Source organism: Trachurus japonicus, chromosome 18, assembly GCF_045865225.1.
Source record: "Trachurus japonicus isolate A0001 chromosome 18, Traja_1.0".
In the NCBI taxonomy this organism is placed as follows: Eukaryota; Metazoa; Chordata; class Actinopteri; order Carangiformes; family Carangidae; genus Trachurus; species Trachurus japonicus.
The window spans coordinates 16,227,630-16,243,927 of NC_140924.1; the positions used below are offsets into that span (position 1 = coordinate 16,227,630).

Sequence of the window (16,298 nt, forward strand, 5' to 3'; positions counted from 1 at the left end):
TTTCATCCGATGAAGTTAGCATGCTAACCTGATAGCTCCGCTAACCTTGTCATTTTCCGATACCGAGTCAGTGCAGATAAGCCTTCGCTAAAAAAGCAGCTCTGCTCATACAACATTATTCATATGTTATTCTGACCTTTTGAATTGTGAATGCAACAATAACTGAAGCTAACATTGGCTCTGTAGCAAAAGAAAACGTAGAAATAGCTCCTTAAACCAAAGCTATTCAATATAATGACCCAACTGATGTAATATGATGCCTGTTATTTGTTTATTTACTTATGAATTGACAGTTACTGTTATTTACAACATATCCAGACATATTTTTCTCCATAAAACCTTCATTTCTCTCATCGGTGTCTCTCCCTGGTTAAATATGAGCTGGTTTAAGGCCTCTAAAAATATTCAGATTAAACAACTTGAGGCAGGCAAAAGGAAAATCTATTTAATCCAATCATTTTGATTTAATGCTTTGATGTTTCCCTCCACGAGTATGATTTCTGGCTCCTTATTCATCCTGATTTATGATTATGAGCCTTTTTAGTGCAGAGTTTTGGGCTCTGTTCCTGTTAGAGGATGTCGAATCGGACGACTAATGTGTGTGAGGATTTAACATTTTTACTTCTTCAGCTAAAACAGTTTTTAAATCCTGCTCAATAGGAGGAAACGGCAAACTTTAGCTCTGAATCGAACACTTATGTATATTTTATATTTGATAAATAAAACATGGGGATTCTCTTCCTCCGACATCCTGTGAATGGATATTAAAAGCTGCTTTTCTTTGTCAGAAATACGAGGGAGATAAGAGTTTTTGCACCAGTGTCGGGCTCCGCAGGGCAGGAAGATTAAAAATGTATGAATGAAAAGATGTTTTCTGGTTAAATATGGCTGCTGTGGTGATGCTGCAGGGCTCCCGGCGCGCTCAGAAATGAAATAAATCTCATGGTGAAGTCACTTAACAGAGATTTACCAGAGGAAATTCCTCCACAGGGTTTTTTTTTTTTTTTAACAACAACAAGAGGATAATATTTGGCCGATCTGTCTTCACCCAGGTGGTGCCAGCAGGTTCGGTGCCCAGCCAGGAGAGCGGCGGTTCGAGCCCCGGCGAGAGCGGCGGCGAGTCGGGTTCGGAGGGGAAAACGTACCGGTCCAAGGAGCAGCTGATGCTCCGGGCCAACAGCCTGAAGAAAGCCCTGAGGCAGATCATCGAGCAGGCCGAGAAAGGTGAGAGAGAGGGAGAGAGAGGTCGGCCGTTTGACCTCGGTGTCGTTTTTGTAATTCTTTATTTTGAAGTTTTCACTTATGCAAGAACCGTACAACTCATTCCCACAGACAAAGTAGTATAAATAATAAGGACAAACAAATTAACAAAACTTTAAAATTGTTTAATAAAATAAAATAAATACATAAAGATAATAAAAAAAGACAATTATCACATTGTGACACATGTGTGACCAAGAAATCTTATACATTGTACCTGGACGTTAATACAGTATCAATATACAGTTCAACCAGTTCAAGGCTTTACCCCACAGCTGTTAAGGGTGTTGTTTCTATATGTTCAATAAAATGTCGCCAGATCTTTAAAAAGGTGTCATATCTATTTCTCATGACATAGGTGATCATTTCTTATATCCATTTTGATATAGAGAGGGAGGAATCCAAATTAACCCGATACATTTTCTGGGAAACCTCGGTGTCGTTTTTATATAAACCAGCATCAAATCAGGTTGAGTTTTTTTAATAAACGTGAGCCGTTGTGTCGTCATTTCAGTGGTGGACGAACAGAACAGACACACGCAGGTCCAGAGGATGCCGTCCTCGTCCTCCATCAAGAGGGAGAACAGCGAGGAGCTGAAGGACGCCGAGCCACGTACGTGTCCGTTTGGTTCGGTCTCAGCAGAGACAAAAACTACAGAGAACAGGTTATAATAATATTAATAAAAACTCATCACTTACCCATAATGCCTCCTGTCCAGGACCAGGAGGGTTAAGCCCCACCTCTCCCATCGTCCTGGAGAAACCGGAGAGTCTCAACACCGTCACCTTCAGCGAGGACACTGTGTAAGTTTTTCTAAACTGTTTTTTTTCTCTTTTTGTTCTCCTGTGTCATGACGTTTTAATGAATGAAACTCGCTCTGTGTGTTTTCGTAGACAATGCTCAGAGAAGTGCGTGATGAACAACTACTTCGGCATCGGCCTGGACGCAAAGATCTCCCTGGAGTTCAACAACAAGAGAGACGAGCACCCTAAGAAGTGCAGGTACGAAAACACACAGGTGCAAAATAGATAGGTTTTAGGTTTTTAGATTAAGAGTCATAATATCTCTTTAGAAATAAACATACTGTGGTGCTGCAGCTGTAAAAACATTATTTATGAGAATCTGACTGTGGGCCTTGAGCTTTAATATGAAGTTTAACAAGATTATCTCTGTAGTTTATTAACATATATTCATCCTGTTTATCTCAGTGTGTGTTTTTCCAAAATATATAGGCTAAATAGCATATAAAGGCTGTATCATCCACAAAAATACCAGTGATATTAACCTGTTGAGTTCGTAAAACTGAAGCGCAAAAAAAGTGAAGCAACAAAGAGGACTAACTAATTTCCCCTCGGGGATAAATAAAGTATAATCAGGAACCAGCCAGGATTCAAGAGAGTGAATAACATTTACAGATGATGTAATGTCAGTTTTAAAACAAATAAAAACGGCTTTAAGAAAATTAAAGAGGCACAAGTACAAGAAATTTAAATCAGAGACTGAACAGCAGAATAAATGAGACAAGATTTCAATAAAAAAGAAATTTCAGTGTCTGTGGTTCAGACAGTTTAATGACGTTTGTTCAATTTGTGAACTGATTAGTCAATTATAAAACTGAAAACAGCAGCACCTCCCTCTCTGCTTTCTCTCTGTGTTTACTGACGTTGTTCTCTGATTGATAAAGTTTTAATCTGTTGTATCGAATCGTTTTTTTCTCCTCCTGCAGCAGTCGCACCAAGAACATGATGTGGTACGGTGTCCTGGGAACCAAAGAGCTGGTGCAGAAAACCTACAAGAACCTGGAGCAGAGGGTTCAGCTGGAGGTCAGACACACACACACACACACACACACACACACACAATACATACAAATACCTCTCAGCTGTTTTCTTCTCATGTCCTAAATGTTTGTTTGTTTGTTTTTCTGACCCTCTGTCTCCAGTGTGACGGCGTCCCCATGTCTCTGCCCAGTCTCCAGGGTCTGGCCGTGCTCAACATCCCCAGTTACGCAGGTGGCATCAACTTCTGGGGAGGAACCAAGGAGGACAACGTGAGTCAAAACTTTATTTCTGCAGCACTTTCTCTTAATAAATCTACAAAATACTTCAAAAGAAAGGGTCATTTCTGTAAAAAAAAAAGTCTCCTATAGCAACATTATTAACAGTAACGCGCTAAACGAATCAGTCGTTGCTGTAGACTCAGACGAAGAAATGTGTTTTCCGCAATAAACAAAAAGAAATCTCTTGTAAAAAGAACATTTTCTCCCTCGTACGTCCAGAACTTCGGAGCGCCGTCTTTTGATGACAAGAAGCTGGAGGTGGTGGCCGTGTTCGGCAGCATGCAGATGGCCGTGTCCCGGGTCATCAACTTGCAGCACCACCGCATTGCACAGGTAACACACACACTTCTTGATCTTCTGAACTATTCCTTTAATTCTTCTGCTATTTTTTTTTTTTTTTTTTTTTCCAAGTCACGAGTCATACACAGTTACAGTCAGTTTAATCACAGGAGCTGTATCACTGCATCTGGTCTCAGTCACCAGTAGAGTTAGTTTCTGGAAAAGACTTCGCACAGAAAGAGATTTTTTTGGACCTCATTTAATTTTTAGACTTGTTTGTTTTCTTTATTTTTCCTTTTTCAACTTTTATTTTATTTATTCATCTTATATTCTCTTATATTTCTTCTTTTCTTCCCAGTTTAGCTTGATGAGTTATTTCTAGTTGTTGTTGTCTTAAATGTCTTAAATAGTTGAACATGTATGTAACATTTGTATATTATATGTGTATATATATATATATGTTGTCAGATTGAGATATATTAATTTTATATTGCAACGTAGAACCCCAGGAAGAATAGTCACTGCTAAGGCTGTGACTAATAGGGATCCATAATAAACTAAACTAATAAAACTGTAACCAGAAGATACTGAGCTGCATCAGTGTTTATTTTAGTCTTTAAAGTGAAATGTCACAACAATGGCAACACAATGAAAAGGGAAGAAGCAGCAGCAGCAGCAGCAGCAGCAGAACAGAGGTTTATTCAGTGTGACAGACTGAGGAGTGACACGGTTCAGCTCTGAAGCGTCCTGCAGCAGCATCAGAGGACAGAGCAGGTCAACCATAGCAACAACAACAATACGTCTCTCTCACCTGACAAGTGCTGTTTCTCCTCCGCTCTGCTGCGTCTCAGTGCCGACAGGTGAAGATCACCATCCTGGGGGAGGAGGGGGTTCCTGTGCAGGTGGACGGAGAGGCCTGGATCCAGCCGCCCGGCATCGTCAAGATCGTCCACAAGAACCGCGCCCAGATGCTGACCAGGGACAGGGTAACTGGATCTGTTTTCTTTTTTAAGTTTTTTTTAATACGTTTATTTGTATCAGGGACAATGTACAAAATAACATTAGTCTCGAAAAGAGAAGAGATGCCTTGTACCGGATTTAGCTTATTAGCTACTTTCCATCCGTAGTCCCTGGGCAGGTGAATAAGAACAATAGAAAGGTAAGAATTATCAATTTACATAGCGTTCTAAACATACATACACATGTGCATAATACATCCTCTCACACATCACAAACACTCAAGACATATTTCATATCAGAAAGAAACATACAGTTATTAAAATACTTCACACTTTGCCAAGGTTAAAAATAATTTAGGCTCATGATTAATGCTGACATGACTGGTTTCTTAGGATCCATTGTTTGACTTCCCGGGAAAAAACATTGAAGTCTGTACAAAGTTTCAGATTAGTTGGAAGATTGTTCCATGATTTGACAGATTTAAAAGAAAAGGCAGATTGAGCAAACGCAGAGCTACGCTTAGGAATATTACAATCTCCACTTGAGACAGATCTTAAAGCTCTGGTGGAGTGGCTCAGAGCAGAGTTTAATGAAGGTTTTCAGTGGGGGAGGGGCAACATTATGAATTATTTTGTACACTAAACGCTTTAAACCCAACAAAGAGGAGCCCAGCTTGGTTTTTACACTCTAGTAAAATATGTGTGTGTGTGTGTTACCTTCTCTTATCAGATCAGTTTCTCCTCCTTTCATAAATATTGCAGCTGCAGCTCTGCTCCTGTGTTGTTGATTTTTTTTGGGGCAGGAAATTTTGTGTTTGAATCTGAGTGAAGCTGCTTCGTGTTTGTTCTCAAACCTCTGAGAGTTCCTCTGAGCACGGCCAGTTTGTTTCCATGGTTTCCCTCTTTAAAGTAGCGCAAAGAAAGAAAAAGAGAGAGAAGAGACGTCGGCTCGCTGCTTTTATCCTCCGGAAAAGTGGATTTTATTCACTCAAAACACTAAAGTTTCAGTTTCAAGTCATTAAATTTAAGTCACGAGTCGCTTCCCGAACACCAACTAAAGAAGACTTTTTTGTGTGTATGTGCGTGTCTGTGTGTGTTTCTGTCCAGGCCTTCGAGAGCACGCTCAAGTCGTGGGAGGACAAGAGGAAGATCGACAGCTACCGCGCCACCCGGCCGCGCCTCAACTCCCAGCAGTCCATGGAGTACCTGACGGAGGAGGAGTGCGCTCAGGTGCAGCAGCTGGGCATGGTGGCCGACTCGCTCATCAGCAAGTAAGACGCTCGCTTTTAACGTTCGGCCGGCGTCCCGTCCAAAACTGTTCTCTTTTTTTGATTTACAGATGTTTTCAGATCTTAATATACAGTATATAACCAGATGAAGCCGTGAGATTAACGACTTCACGTCTGGTGCAGAGCCAGAAACTAAAAGTTGTAGATCTCAACTCTTTCTTTTTTTTTATTTGACATCAAAATCTAAACTTTACTCCCTGAGAAATTGATGAAAATATAAAAAAACCTCTTTAATCTGCCTCTTTAACATCAACAAAACACAGTGAATACTTGGCTCAGCTGTGTTCAAACAACTGTAAATCCGCCATATATTGATTATATCATAAATTCTGTCATTCGATGTTGAGCTCGTAGATCTTTCACAATAAAAACCAGCCAGAAAAACGAGGGATTACAGTACGTGCTGTACTGTAATTCTCTTTTGTTGTCAGAAGCTTAACTCAGTCTGGAGGAATGTCGAAGTAGTTGGAGATAATTACTGAGTGAGAATATTGTTGTATTTAGTTTTTTTGTCTGTCTGTGTTATTATAGTATTTACAGTAATACAGCAACTTCCTCTTACAGTTACACACACACACAAAGCACATTAAAGCATTCTTCCTGTTTGATGATGTGTGTTTTAGGTGTCATGAGGGAGTTTCACTCCTCATTTTGGGATTTCCTTTATCCCACTGCAATCAGATGGATTATTTGCTTTTCTTCTCTCTGCAGCACTGATGAGTCGTTTTAATTTCTCTTTTTGTGCGCTCACAAACCATTCGCGTCCCTCTGAAGTCTTCGCTCGTGTCAGTTTGTTCTGATCGACTGACTTTTCTATCACATCTGCAAAGCTGCACTCCCCCTTTCAGGATGATAAATGTCTTAATTACATTTGTAAACTTCTCAGAAGCGGAAGAATCGTCATGAATGGGGTTTTTCCTGAAAGTTGAGAAAAGAAATTGGATACGGGGGGAGTTTTAGAGAACAATGAGAAGCGTGGATGATGTGATTTCCACCCTCTGAAATATCCTAAAAACAGAAGAAAGTTTCAATTTCACCAGTTATACTCAACTGATTCATCATAAACTAATGAAACTTTGTCTCTGTCGAGTTTGAATCCCAACGTCTCCGTCTCCTACAGACACAGAAAACAACATCAGCAATCAGATATAAAGAGATAAACTCGTTGGAATAATCTCCATAATTGTTGAAATAATAACTTCAGTTCTTCCGAGCCTCTGATTTCCTCCCTCGTCACTCTCCTCCTCCTCTCCACCAGGATCCGCGAAGCCGCCAAGACCCACAAGCTGGTGGAGCAGGAACTGGCTCACGCCGTCAACGCCACCGCCCTGGTGCTGACCGAGGCCAAACTGTCCAGCCCCGAGGTGAGACAGAGGGGGAGGGAGAGGGGGAGTGAGGGGACAGATGGACAGACAGATGGACTGAGGGAGACGTGAAAACATGCAGATTTTCATTAGTACGTTTTTATGTGGAGTTAAATTTGCAGCCTGTTGATCTGAAACACGTCAGTGACGGAGCAGGCTGAATCTACGGAGGCTCAAAGGTGCCTCAAATGAAACTTTATTTTAAAAAATGGTAACACTTTATAATAAGTACACACACTATTAAGCATTAGTTAAAGCAGAAGTAAGCGATATTTTTGTGTTAATATAAGTCTTAAATAGTTATATCTTCCGACAGCAATCACTTACATAGAGTGTTTGGACCGAAACACGGGTCTGTCAGTCCCTCTGCTCTGCTCTGAGCCGAGGAGAAAACTTTTCTCGTATCCTACAAGTTTTATCCAATGAGGAGAGAGAACGGCATAAAGGGGCGGTCCTCTCTGTGTGTGCAGCCAAGGGATGCGCCTGAATGTGGTGACGTAGGGACGAGGACGTTATGGTGCGTTCAAGGCAATTCGTGTTTTTCCGACCTGTGAAGTCGTACCAGTTCGATCTGGTACGAGTTCACGGGTCGGAAGTTACGAGTGGCCGTTATAGTGACTTTCACTGGTAAAACAGGTCGGAAAAACACGAGTGGGTTGCCTGGAACGCTACAAAGTCGTAAGTCGTGACTTGAAGCTGTAATTTACGGTTTCAAAAGCCTGCCTGGAACGCAGCATTAGCCAAAACGACCGGATCGCTTACTTCTGCTTTAAGCATTAATAAATACTGAATTCTTCATTCATAACGCATGAATACTCATTAGTATTTTTTTTACACATTTTAACAGTGTTCTAAACTACATACTAATGAGTCTTCATGTGTTAAAAATTATGAATTCAGTATTTATTAATGCTTATGTAATGCTTAATTATTATAAAGTGTTACCAAAAAAAAAAATCATATGAATTACATAAAAAATTACTGGTGTGCTTTCTTTATATGTGGAATTTTGTTTAGTCACATCTATTAAGTACATATTGATTTAATACATATGGACGATACACAATGATTTATTTTGTTATTCACATATGGAACAGTTGGACAAGCGGAGAAAATGAGCTCTTTATTAAAATAAGCTATAGATTTTACTTTTCATTTAGAATATGTTTTATTTTATTCCCCTGAGAATATTGGTTGCACATTATTTTATATCCTAATTTATTATAGGGCATCTACTTTTGTTGATTTGTAAAACTGGCTTGAAATAAAAACCAAGTAATTACAAGGAAATAAAATTCTTCTGGCAACTTTTCAACATAACAGAATTGTTTGCAGATGATTTCTCTTTCCAAATGTGCTTTTCTCAGGGTCTGTTTTAATTTCACAACGTTGTGTTTCCCAGTGACTCAGTCTCTTCACAAAAAGCAGCGTTGTCACAGTTGTGTGACTGTTTTCTGGGCCGAATGAGCAGACAGTCAGTCACAGAACTGGCTCGGCCACAATTGTTTTGTTTGGCAAAAGGCTTCAGTAGCAGAAACAGTCGTTAAAGCAAAAATGTCACATTGTGAAATAAAATGAGAAAAAAAGAGAAATAGATTTGAAATAGTTTTGTTTTTTTTACTGTAAATCAATTAGTTTTGTTTATTCATTAAATAATTAACATCTTTGTTGTTTAACACATACGTACATATGTATCTGAAATGAAATTTTTTTTTTTTTTTTTAACAAATTTGATATTTATCTCAGAGTTTGTGTTGTAGTAAAATCATTTGTGTCCTTACTTTTAGGACACTTATTGTACATTTTATTATTGATGTCTTTGGATTTTATTATGAAATAAAACCCCCATTATTAATGATTATTACTTTGTGTGTTTTCAGTGTCTGAGTCGCAGCACAGCGGTGGAGATCGTCAACAGCAGTAAAGTTCTTCAGGCTGAGACCAAGATGCTGCTCGATGGAAAACTACTGGTACAACTCTACAGTTTCATCCACATCTTCTCTCACCTGTTCTCATTGTCTCTCTCTCTTTCTGTCTCTTTTTTTTGCTGAAATCTTGAAGTCTCACATTTCAGTTTCTGTCGTCTTTGTTCAGTTTTTGTTTGCTCTGCCTTTGTTTGCACCGTCAGGAAGTTTACCTTTTTAAACAACAGAGAAGAAGTGCAAAGATAGTGACAAAACTACTGAAAAACACAACAAACTTGAATTTTCAGTGCTACTGTTATCTTACTAAATGTTTGGTTAGAAATAAAATAAATGTTTAGTTTGTGTTTTACTCTTTAACGTACAATTTAATTGTTTTCATCCTCTGTGCTTCTTCAACACTCGATGCGATTTTTCCTCCATAAACTTAACTTGAAATGAGTGAGACAAGATTAAATGTGTGGACTCTGAATGCATTAGCATATTATGCAAATTACTTTTAGTTTGAAATCATTTGCAATATTGCCTCAACTGTTGAGAGATTTACAGGTTAACAGATGTTCCTTTTTTACAAATCTGTCAATTTGCACATTAAACACTGGGTGTCAAAACGTACATCATCATCAGACTGTGCAGAAAAGCAGAGCAGGTGTTATTGTTTTCCATTTTCAGATTTACAGATGGAAGATATTTTCAAAATATGTCCCAATTCCTTATCTATCTACATGATCAAATGTCACGCTGTGCCTATAAACTGTGACAAACTCAATAACTTCACATCTCGTCTTTTCTCCTCTTCTTCAGTCGGACTCTCCAGAGGAAGAGGAGCTTCGATCAACTCTGAACAGCCTGAGCGCCGAACTCCACAAGCTGGACGACATCCACTGGATCTGTCCGCTCATGCAGTGCACTGAGGAGGTGGGGGCACAAACTGCATGCATTTGTTTGTGTATGTGTCTCAAAGTCTTTGAACTCACCGTCCACCATCTGTGCGTCTTTGACAGGACACGGTGAGAGGCAGCAGTAAGGGCAGCAGCAGTATGAAGCTCAAGATCATTCCCAAGGGGAAGAAGGAGAGAGAGAAGCTCCACAAGCAGAAGTCCAACAGTTCTCTCTCAGGTACAAGAACAAGTTCAGTGTGCATGATGTTCTAGCCGACCTGAAAGATCGGGGTATGACCCGATCCAAGTATTTACCGATGTTCAATATCAACTACAGTATGTAGCACCTGATCCATTCAAGTTCTTTTACTGTTTTTTTTAATGTTTTTCATCTGCAACCAATTTGCAGCATTGTGATGTTTGTTTAGAAAGAGAAACTATTTTCCATGGAGGGAAGTGCCCGATCCTGCCAATCCAATTTCCCCGGATCGGGAAAATTTGATTGGCCTTTGTGATTGATATTGGAGACATAGAGCAAAATTTAGATTTAGATTCTGTGTTGTCAGCTGTCAAAAAATGACTTGGTTTGCCTTTCAGCTGCTGAACACAATCCTACAACCTCCTTTTAGGGAGCAGCTCTAACTACAGCAGGATCGGGATTGAACCCGATCCAGGAATGCAGCTACATAGACTTTAATCCATTATTTTTTTCTGTTTGCTTTAGGTGCTAATCAATTTTCAAACACTGTCACTTTGTTTGACATCATAATCTAAAAACAGGAAGCATAAAGTTTAAACATGATCCAGAGAGTAATGGCAGTCGGCCAGTTTCCATCAATCATGAAGCCAATGCTCTTAACGAACTTACTTACAAGAAGTAGATCTTGTTGTTTTGGAGACACTGGTTTTTAGTAATATTTCATTTTCTAATTGTTATTATCAGCAAAGAGGATTGTCATTTTAATTTTGTTTTTCCCATTGACCTTCAGGAGCCTGGGATATCAAAGGCGGAGCCAGTGATGCCGATTGCTCGGGCAACTGAAGTCATGCTTGAGGTGCTTCGTTACCGCCTCCGTTACCCTGACAACCAGGGGTGAGGAGCACCCCCCTCGTTCTCCTCCCCTCTAACCATGACGCCCAGAGGCTTGACAGAGGTGCGAGGAAGAAAAGGAAAAACCATCCTCGCAACTTCTGTGCCGTTTCCTCCCTGTTTTACTTCTTTGTTCTCCTTTTTTTTTCAAACAGGGAGGATTTTTTTTTTCTCTTTTTATTGATTTCTTTTTATAATTTAATAATTATTTTTAAAGGGGCTTGGCTTTGCATCGCATTGCTTCACCATTGGCGTTGTGCTTTTGGTTCTGTTTACCTGCTTGAGCTAAGAAGTGGGCGTGGCTAGCAGCAAATCAGAGGACAAGAGAGGCATGGAAAAAATGACATTCTCGCAACCTTTTTCTTTTTTATGACAAAGAAATGTGTTTAAGCGGTGCTCTCCTTGCATGTCGAGTGCAGCCATATTATTTTCTATTATCTATTAAGATAAGTTACAGTTGTTTTCTTTTCTCTCTCGTTTTATTTCCGAACCTTTGAGCATCCTTTGGACTTTGATTTTTCTTGAGACTACAAGTATTTATTTCTTGTTGCTACTGCCATGAGAACTCCCAACAGCAACAAATCGACAAAATGAACAAACTGAAACATCTCAACCTTATCGTCTACTGAACTGGAGAATTATCCTAAATGTTGCAAACAATATACCGAGGAATGTACTTGTGTGGACTTGTATTAACCTGTGAATAATGATAATGTTAAATGATAAATCATATACTGTATGATTTCACAAAGGTTCTATTGTTGTGGTTCTAAAGTGGTTCTTAATAGGCTGTTGTGTGACTTACATGGTCCAAGGCTATGCAGCCGTGCTGCGAAAAATACCGATCTTCGGGTTGAGTCATTTCATCTGGATTTCAGCCTTTTGAAAAGATGTGACTGTGGGATTTTGAAAGTACGGTACATCACTCAGTTATTACCAAGGTCTAACACGTAACATGTGTGGGAGTCAAAAAGAAACAACAACGAAAAAAAAACTTCATCCCACTGCATTTTTTTTTCACTTCTTTATTTGAGGACCATACTCAAGGTACAGCACTAGATGAAATGACTCAATAAGTTAAGATATTTTTGGCAGTGTATGGTGAGGGTGTTTACAGAAGGAGGAAGCATCAAGGACACATTAACAAAACATTGCAGCTACTCAGCATACTTTGCCATACTCTTGATTGTATATGTAATATAAGAATAAGAGTCGGTGGATATTTGATTTTTGCCTTGTCTGTGGTTAAAAGCTATTATTATTATTACTGTTATTTACAAATATATATCTATTTTTTGTATATCTTATTTTCCCAATAGTAATCTGTGAAGCTGTTCTGGCTTTGCTGCTTCCCCCTTTGAGAAACTCCTTGGCCACTGTGCATATAATCAAAGCCAATTAATGCTGTTCTGTGTGTCCCTGCATGCATACTTAGCCTTCCTCCGCCTCACACTGGGGACTGAAGTTGCCTCATAATAGTGAATTTTAGCCTGTTTGTTCCAGCCAGTGGCATTTATGAGTATTGTTTTTGTTAGTTTGTTTGTTTTAACCTGCTTGTTGCTCCAGGATGTTTGGGATTTGACTGTAAAAGAACACAGAAAAAACTTTAAATATTTGCCAATTTCTTTTTTCTGTGTTGTCAAAACTTCATGAGAGTTTCACAGTTCTTCAAGCAGGTTACAACAGACAGCAAGACTTCATATCTGAATATCATTTGGCCCAGCTTTGGCCTGAAAAAGTAAAATGTGAATGTGCCGCTGTTTGGACACTGCTAAAACACTAACGTTTACGAGTTCTAGAGACAATTTCTACCCAGGTTTTACAGGAATGATCCTTTAAGCAAAACACCAGTATTTGAGGAAATTCACTTATTTGCTGTTTTACCGCAAGATGAGTAGATGTTTCTTTTTTTTTTCATTTATGTGCCCTCCATAATAAGAGTGAAAGAGAGAGCCAGATATTATCAGGAAAAAAGAAAATTGTAATAATTGGGAAACATTTTCCATTAAACGCACAATAAATGTCATTCTGCTAGCAAGATGTGTGATAGCTAACGCTATCTTGTTACATTATTTCGCTAGCTAACAAGATAGTTTGCAAATTTTGTAAAAAAAAACAACTTTCTGGGGGGCTTGTCAAAAAATTTTAATTATCTTTTTTGTTTCTGGAGGGTACCGTCGACAGTCAGCTATTTTCCTTTCTTTCAGTGCTTTGATGTAAGCTAGGTTAAACATGTTAAGTTAAGTGATGAAATTTACGGTAGATCTCTCTGGCGCTAACGCAGCAAAAATGTGAATTATAGTCAGAGTATTATTTTTAAAGTTTTAATTGCTAGGATGTAATTAAGTAATGTTTTCTAGATGAGAACTGAGTCAAATGCGAGTTAGCTTAATCGTGTAAAGGTTGGTATAAACATTTAAGAGGCACAGGAAGGTACGTTTGTTTTATACTCAACCCAAGTTGATTTTACTTCACATAATTACATAGAAAAGAACATTAACGTCATAAAAATTACATTTTGACTCAGGTCTGATCAAGATGAACAAGTTATTTTCAGCTTTAACTTGACATCCTGGCGAACATCCATGAGCAAGGCTGGACATACAGTATGTAAAGGATCATTTCTGTTTCTTCCTCCCATTCACCTAAAGGGTTGGTTCTTGATTTTCTCAGTTATTTTACACATTAATGGAACTAAACCGAGCCAACCCTGGACGGGGGCGGAGTTATCGTGAGGCGTTGTAGATTTTCAGATCTGGTAGGATTGTGTTACTGTATCCATAGTGTGCCAGCTATACGCTCTACACCTTAGAGGCTTTAGTAGTGTCGTGCCAAGTTCGTACCGAGCTCAGTGGGATATGAGACATACCAGGTGTGCGTGTGGGCACGAGAGTGCGTGAGCTATTTTGCGCTTTAGTTGCGAAAGTTGTTGTATGTCGTACATTTCAAAGTTTACTGTATCTTGCCTTGCACTTTACGAAGAAGCAAACTTAACGGGGGAAAAAAGACATGTTTGTGTATGTGTGCGTGTGTGTGTTTTAAAATTTTGAGTGGTTAAGAGTGTTTTTTTTATTGATTTAATGAGAAAATCTTTTATTTATGAGAAATGTGTACGGACAAAAGTGTGTTGATACAATGTAATATATCTAACCAACCATAAAAGAATGATAAATATATTAAGATGTATACACAAATGTTTATTACATCAGTGGTTGTACAATTACTCTCACAGCAGCTTGACACCTCCCATTTAACACCGATGTTATTACACGTGATTAATGTGTCATTCCACTGCCACAGCTCTGTCTTTGAAATGTCGTACCAATGTCACAGATATTGGTATTGACGTAGTTTTCTAAAAAATAATAATAATAATAATGAAAAAAATAAACAATGTTAAAGATATTCTAACTTAAAGCCAAAGTTATAGAAATTCTCCAGTGTTATTACATTATTAACGGATCGTTTACACAGAGAAGAGATGTCATGTACAGCCTGTGTTTAGCCAATGTTTGGGTGATTTTTTTTGTGTATTTTTGATTTTAATTAGCGTGTTGCTGAAATGAACACAAAGGTGTTTGGGGAACACACCTTTGTGGAAGCCATTATAGGATTAAAAACTAGTTGCCTATGTTTAATGGTCTTTTAAACGATGATTTCTGTTTTTGGTTTTTTAACATAACAGAAAATGATGTTTTAATGATTTCGCTTTTTTTTTTTTTTTCCAAGCCGTAAAAAAATGACAATTTGGACTGAAACTCCTCAGAAGGAGTTACACGAAGCTGAGAAGAAAAAAAACAGCTGAGAAACTGAAGTGATTCTGAACACTCCGCCATGTTTGTGCAACAGTTTTCCATAAGACAACATTAGTGAATGCACCCCCCCCCCGATCTGAACAGCCTATATATCTGAGACTGTGTGCGCAATGCTGGAAGCCAGACTAGATGTTGCACGACCTTGTACGTTGCGAGGTGTTTTTATTGTGTTATCGTGTGCAGTGTGTAACAAAGACAAAGTCAGCGCAACCCTTTGGAGATTAAATGAATTATTGAAGTGTGACGCTGGTGTCTTGTGTTGATGGCTCTTTGTTCTTTTTGTGATGTCCTGTGATTTGACTTTTGTTTTTTGCTCTTGTATTTCGCTTTTTTTGTTTGGTTTGTTGTTTGTTTTCAGCGTGTTGGATTAGGCCTACATGACCGCACTTTAAAATAGTTTGTCAAAAATAGTTTGTCAGATGAAGATTGGGCTGTCACAAAATGACGTCATCTACAGCAGAAAAACGTTTCATCACACCAGAAATCAAGGTTTTGTTGCATTTGCATCTGTTATTATGTTCCAGGCAATTTTACAAAATGACAACCAAGTGTCCTCAGATTTAATCCATCCGTACAAAGTTATAATTGTATCATACGTGGAAAAAACAATAACCTAACTTTAAGGTGCTTAAAGATACAATCAAAAACATTGCAAATTTACAAAGAATTTTTTACAACTTTATCATTTTTCCATATCAAAACATTGACATCATTGATTAAGCATTTCTTACATACATGTTAAAATTGTAAAAATGTAATACATTTTCACCTCTTGATGTAGTAACGCATTTTGTAATAATCTGCCACATTTTGTATTAAGATTCTTGAATGCAATATGTAATAAACTTTGCTACATTTTGTAATAATGCACCGAATTATTACACAATGAGGGTGTTGCACTTTTTATGAAGAAAATGTAATAATTTGGTGCATTATGTAACAACTTATCACAAAATGCGGCAGAAGTTATTACATAGTGCGTTCAATTTTATTACAAAATTTGGCAGATTATTACAAAATGCGGCATTACTAGCCTACATCATGAGGTGAAAATTCATTACAATATTACATAATAAGGCTCCTTCTTCCATGTCTTCTGATATTGTTTCATCTTTTCAAGATTGATTCAGCTATTTCTTCACTTCTTTCTTCACAATTCAGCATTGTTTCAACAATTTATTCAGCTTCCAGCTTTCAGCATTCACCCGTATTTCCTTCAGGAAATGCATTCTCTAGTTACATAATGTGGCTCTACAAGGTTCTTTAAAATCTCATCCAGCCATCTATGAAAACAAAAAATGTGTAAATAAATGAAGAACTTCATTAAAATATATAATATGTTCATTTTGAATAGAATGGAATAAAATAGATTATTGTTA

General features: G+C 38.3%; 1 protein-coding gene across 1 annotated transcript in view; it reads left to right on the forward strand.

Annotated features, from left to right (window-relative positions):
- The window catches only part of LOC146968953 (diacylglycerol kinase delta), a 75,153-nt gene extending 59,990 nt beyond the window's left edge, over positions 1-15,163 (forward strand). Inside the window, exons 18-31 of the mRNA XM_085806455.1 lie at positions 1,053-1,224; positions 1,775-1,873; positions 1,980-2,064; positions 2,155-2,262; positions 2,988-3,084; positions 3,204-3,311; positions 3,540-3,653; positions 4,451-4,585; positions 5,666-5,829; positions 7,106-7,211; positions 9,092-9,181; positions 9,938-10,051; positions 10,138-10,252; positions 11,004-15,163. Of these exons, the coding sequence (XP_085662581.1) occupies positions 1,053-1,224; positions 1,775-1,873; positions 1,980-2,064; positions 2,155-2,262; positions 2,988-3,084; positions 3,204-3,311; positions 3,540-3,653; positions 4,451-4,585; positions 5,666-5,829; positions 7,106-7,211; positions 9,092-9,181; positions 9,938-10,051; positions 10,138-10,252; positions 11,004-11,056 (1,560 nt within the window). The 3' untranslated portion in view covers positions 11,057-15,163. The remainder of the gene's footprint in view (positions 1-1,052; positions 1,225-1,774; positions 1,874-1,979; positions 2,065-2,154; positions 2,263-2,987; positions 3,085-3,203; positions 3,312-3,539; positions 3,654-4,450; positions 4,586-5,665; positions 5,830-7,105; positions 7,212-9,091; positions 9,182-9,937; positions 10,052-10,137; positions 10,253-11,003) is intronic.
- Positions 15,164-16,298: the final 1,135 nt, after the last annotated feature.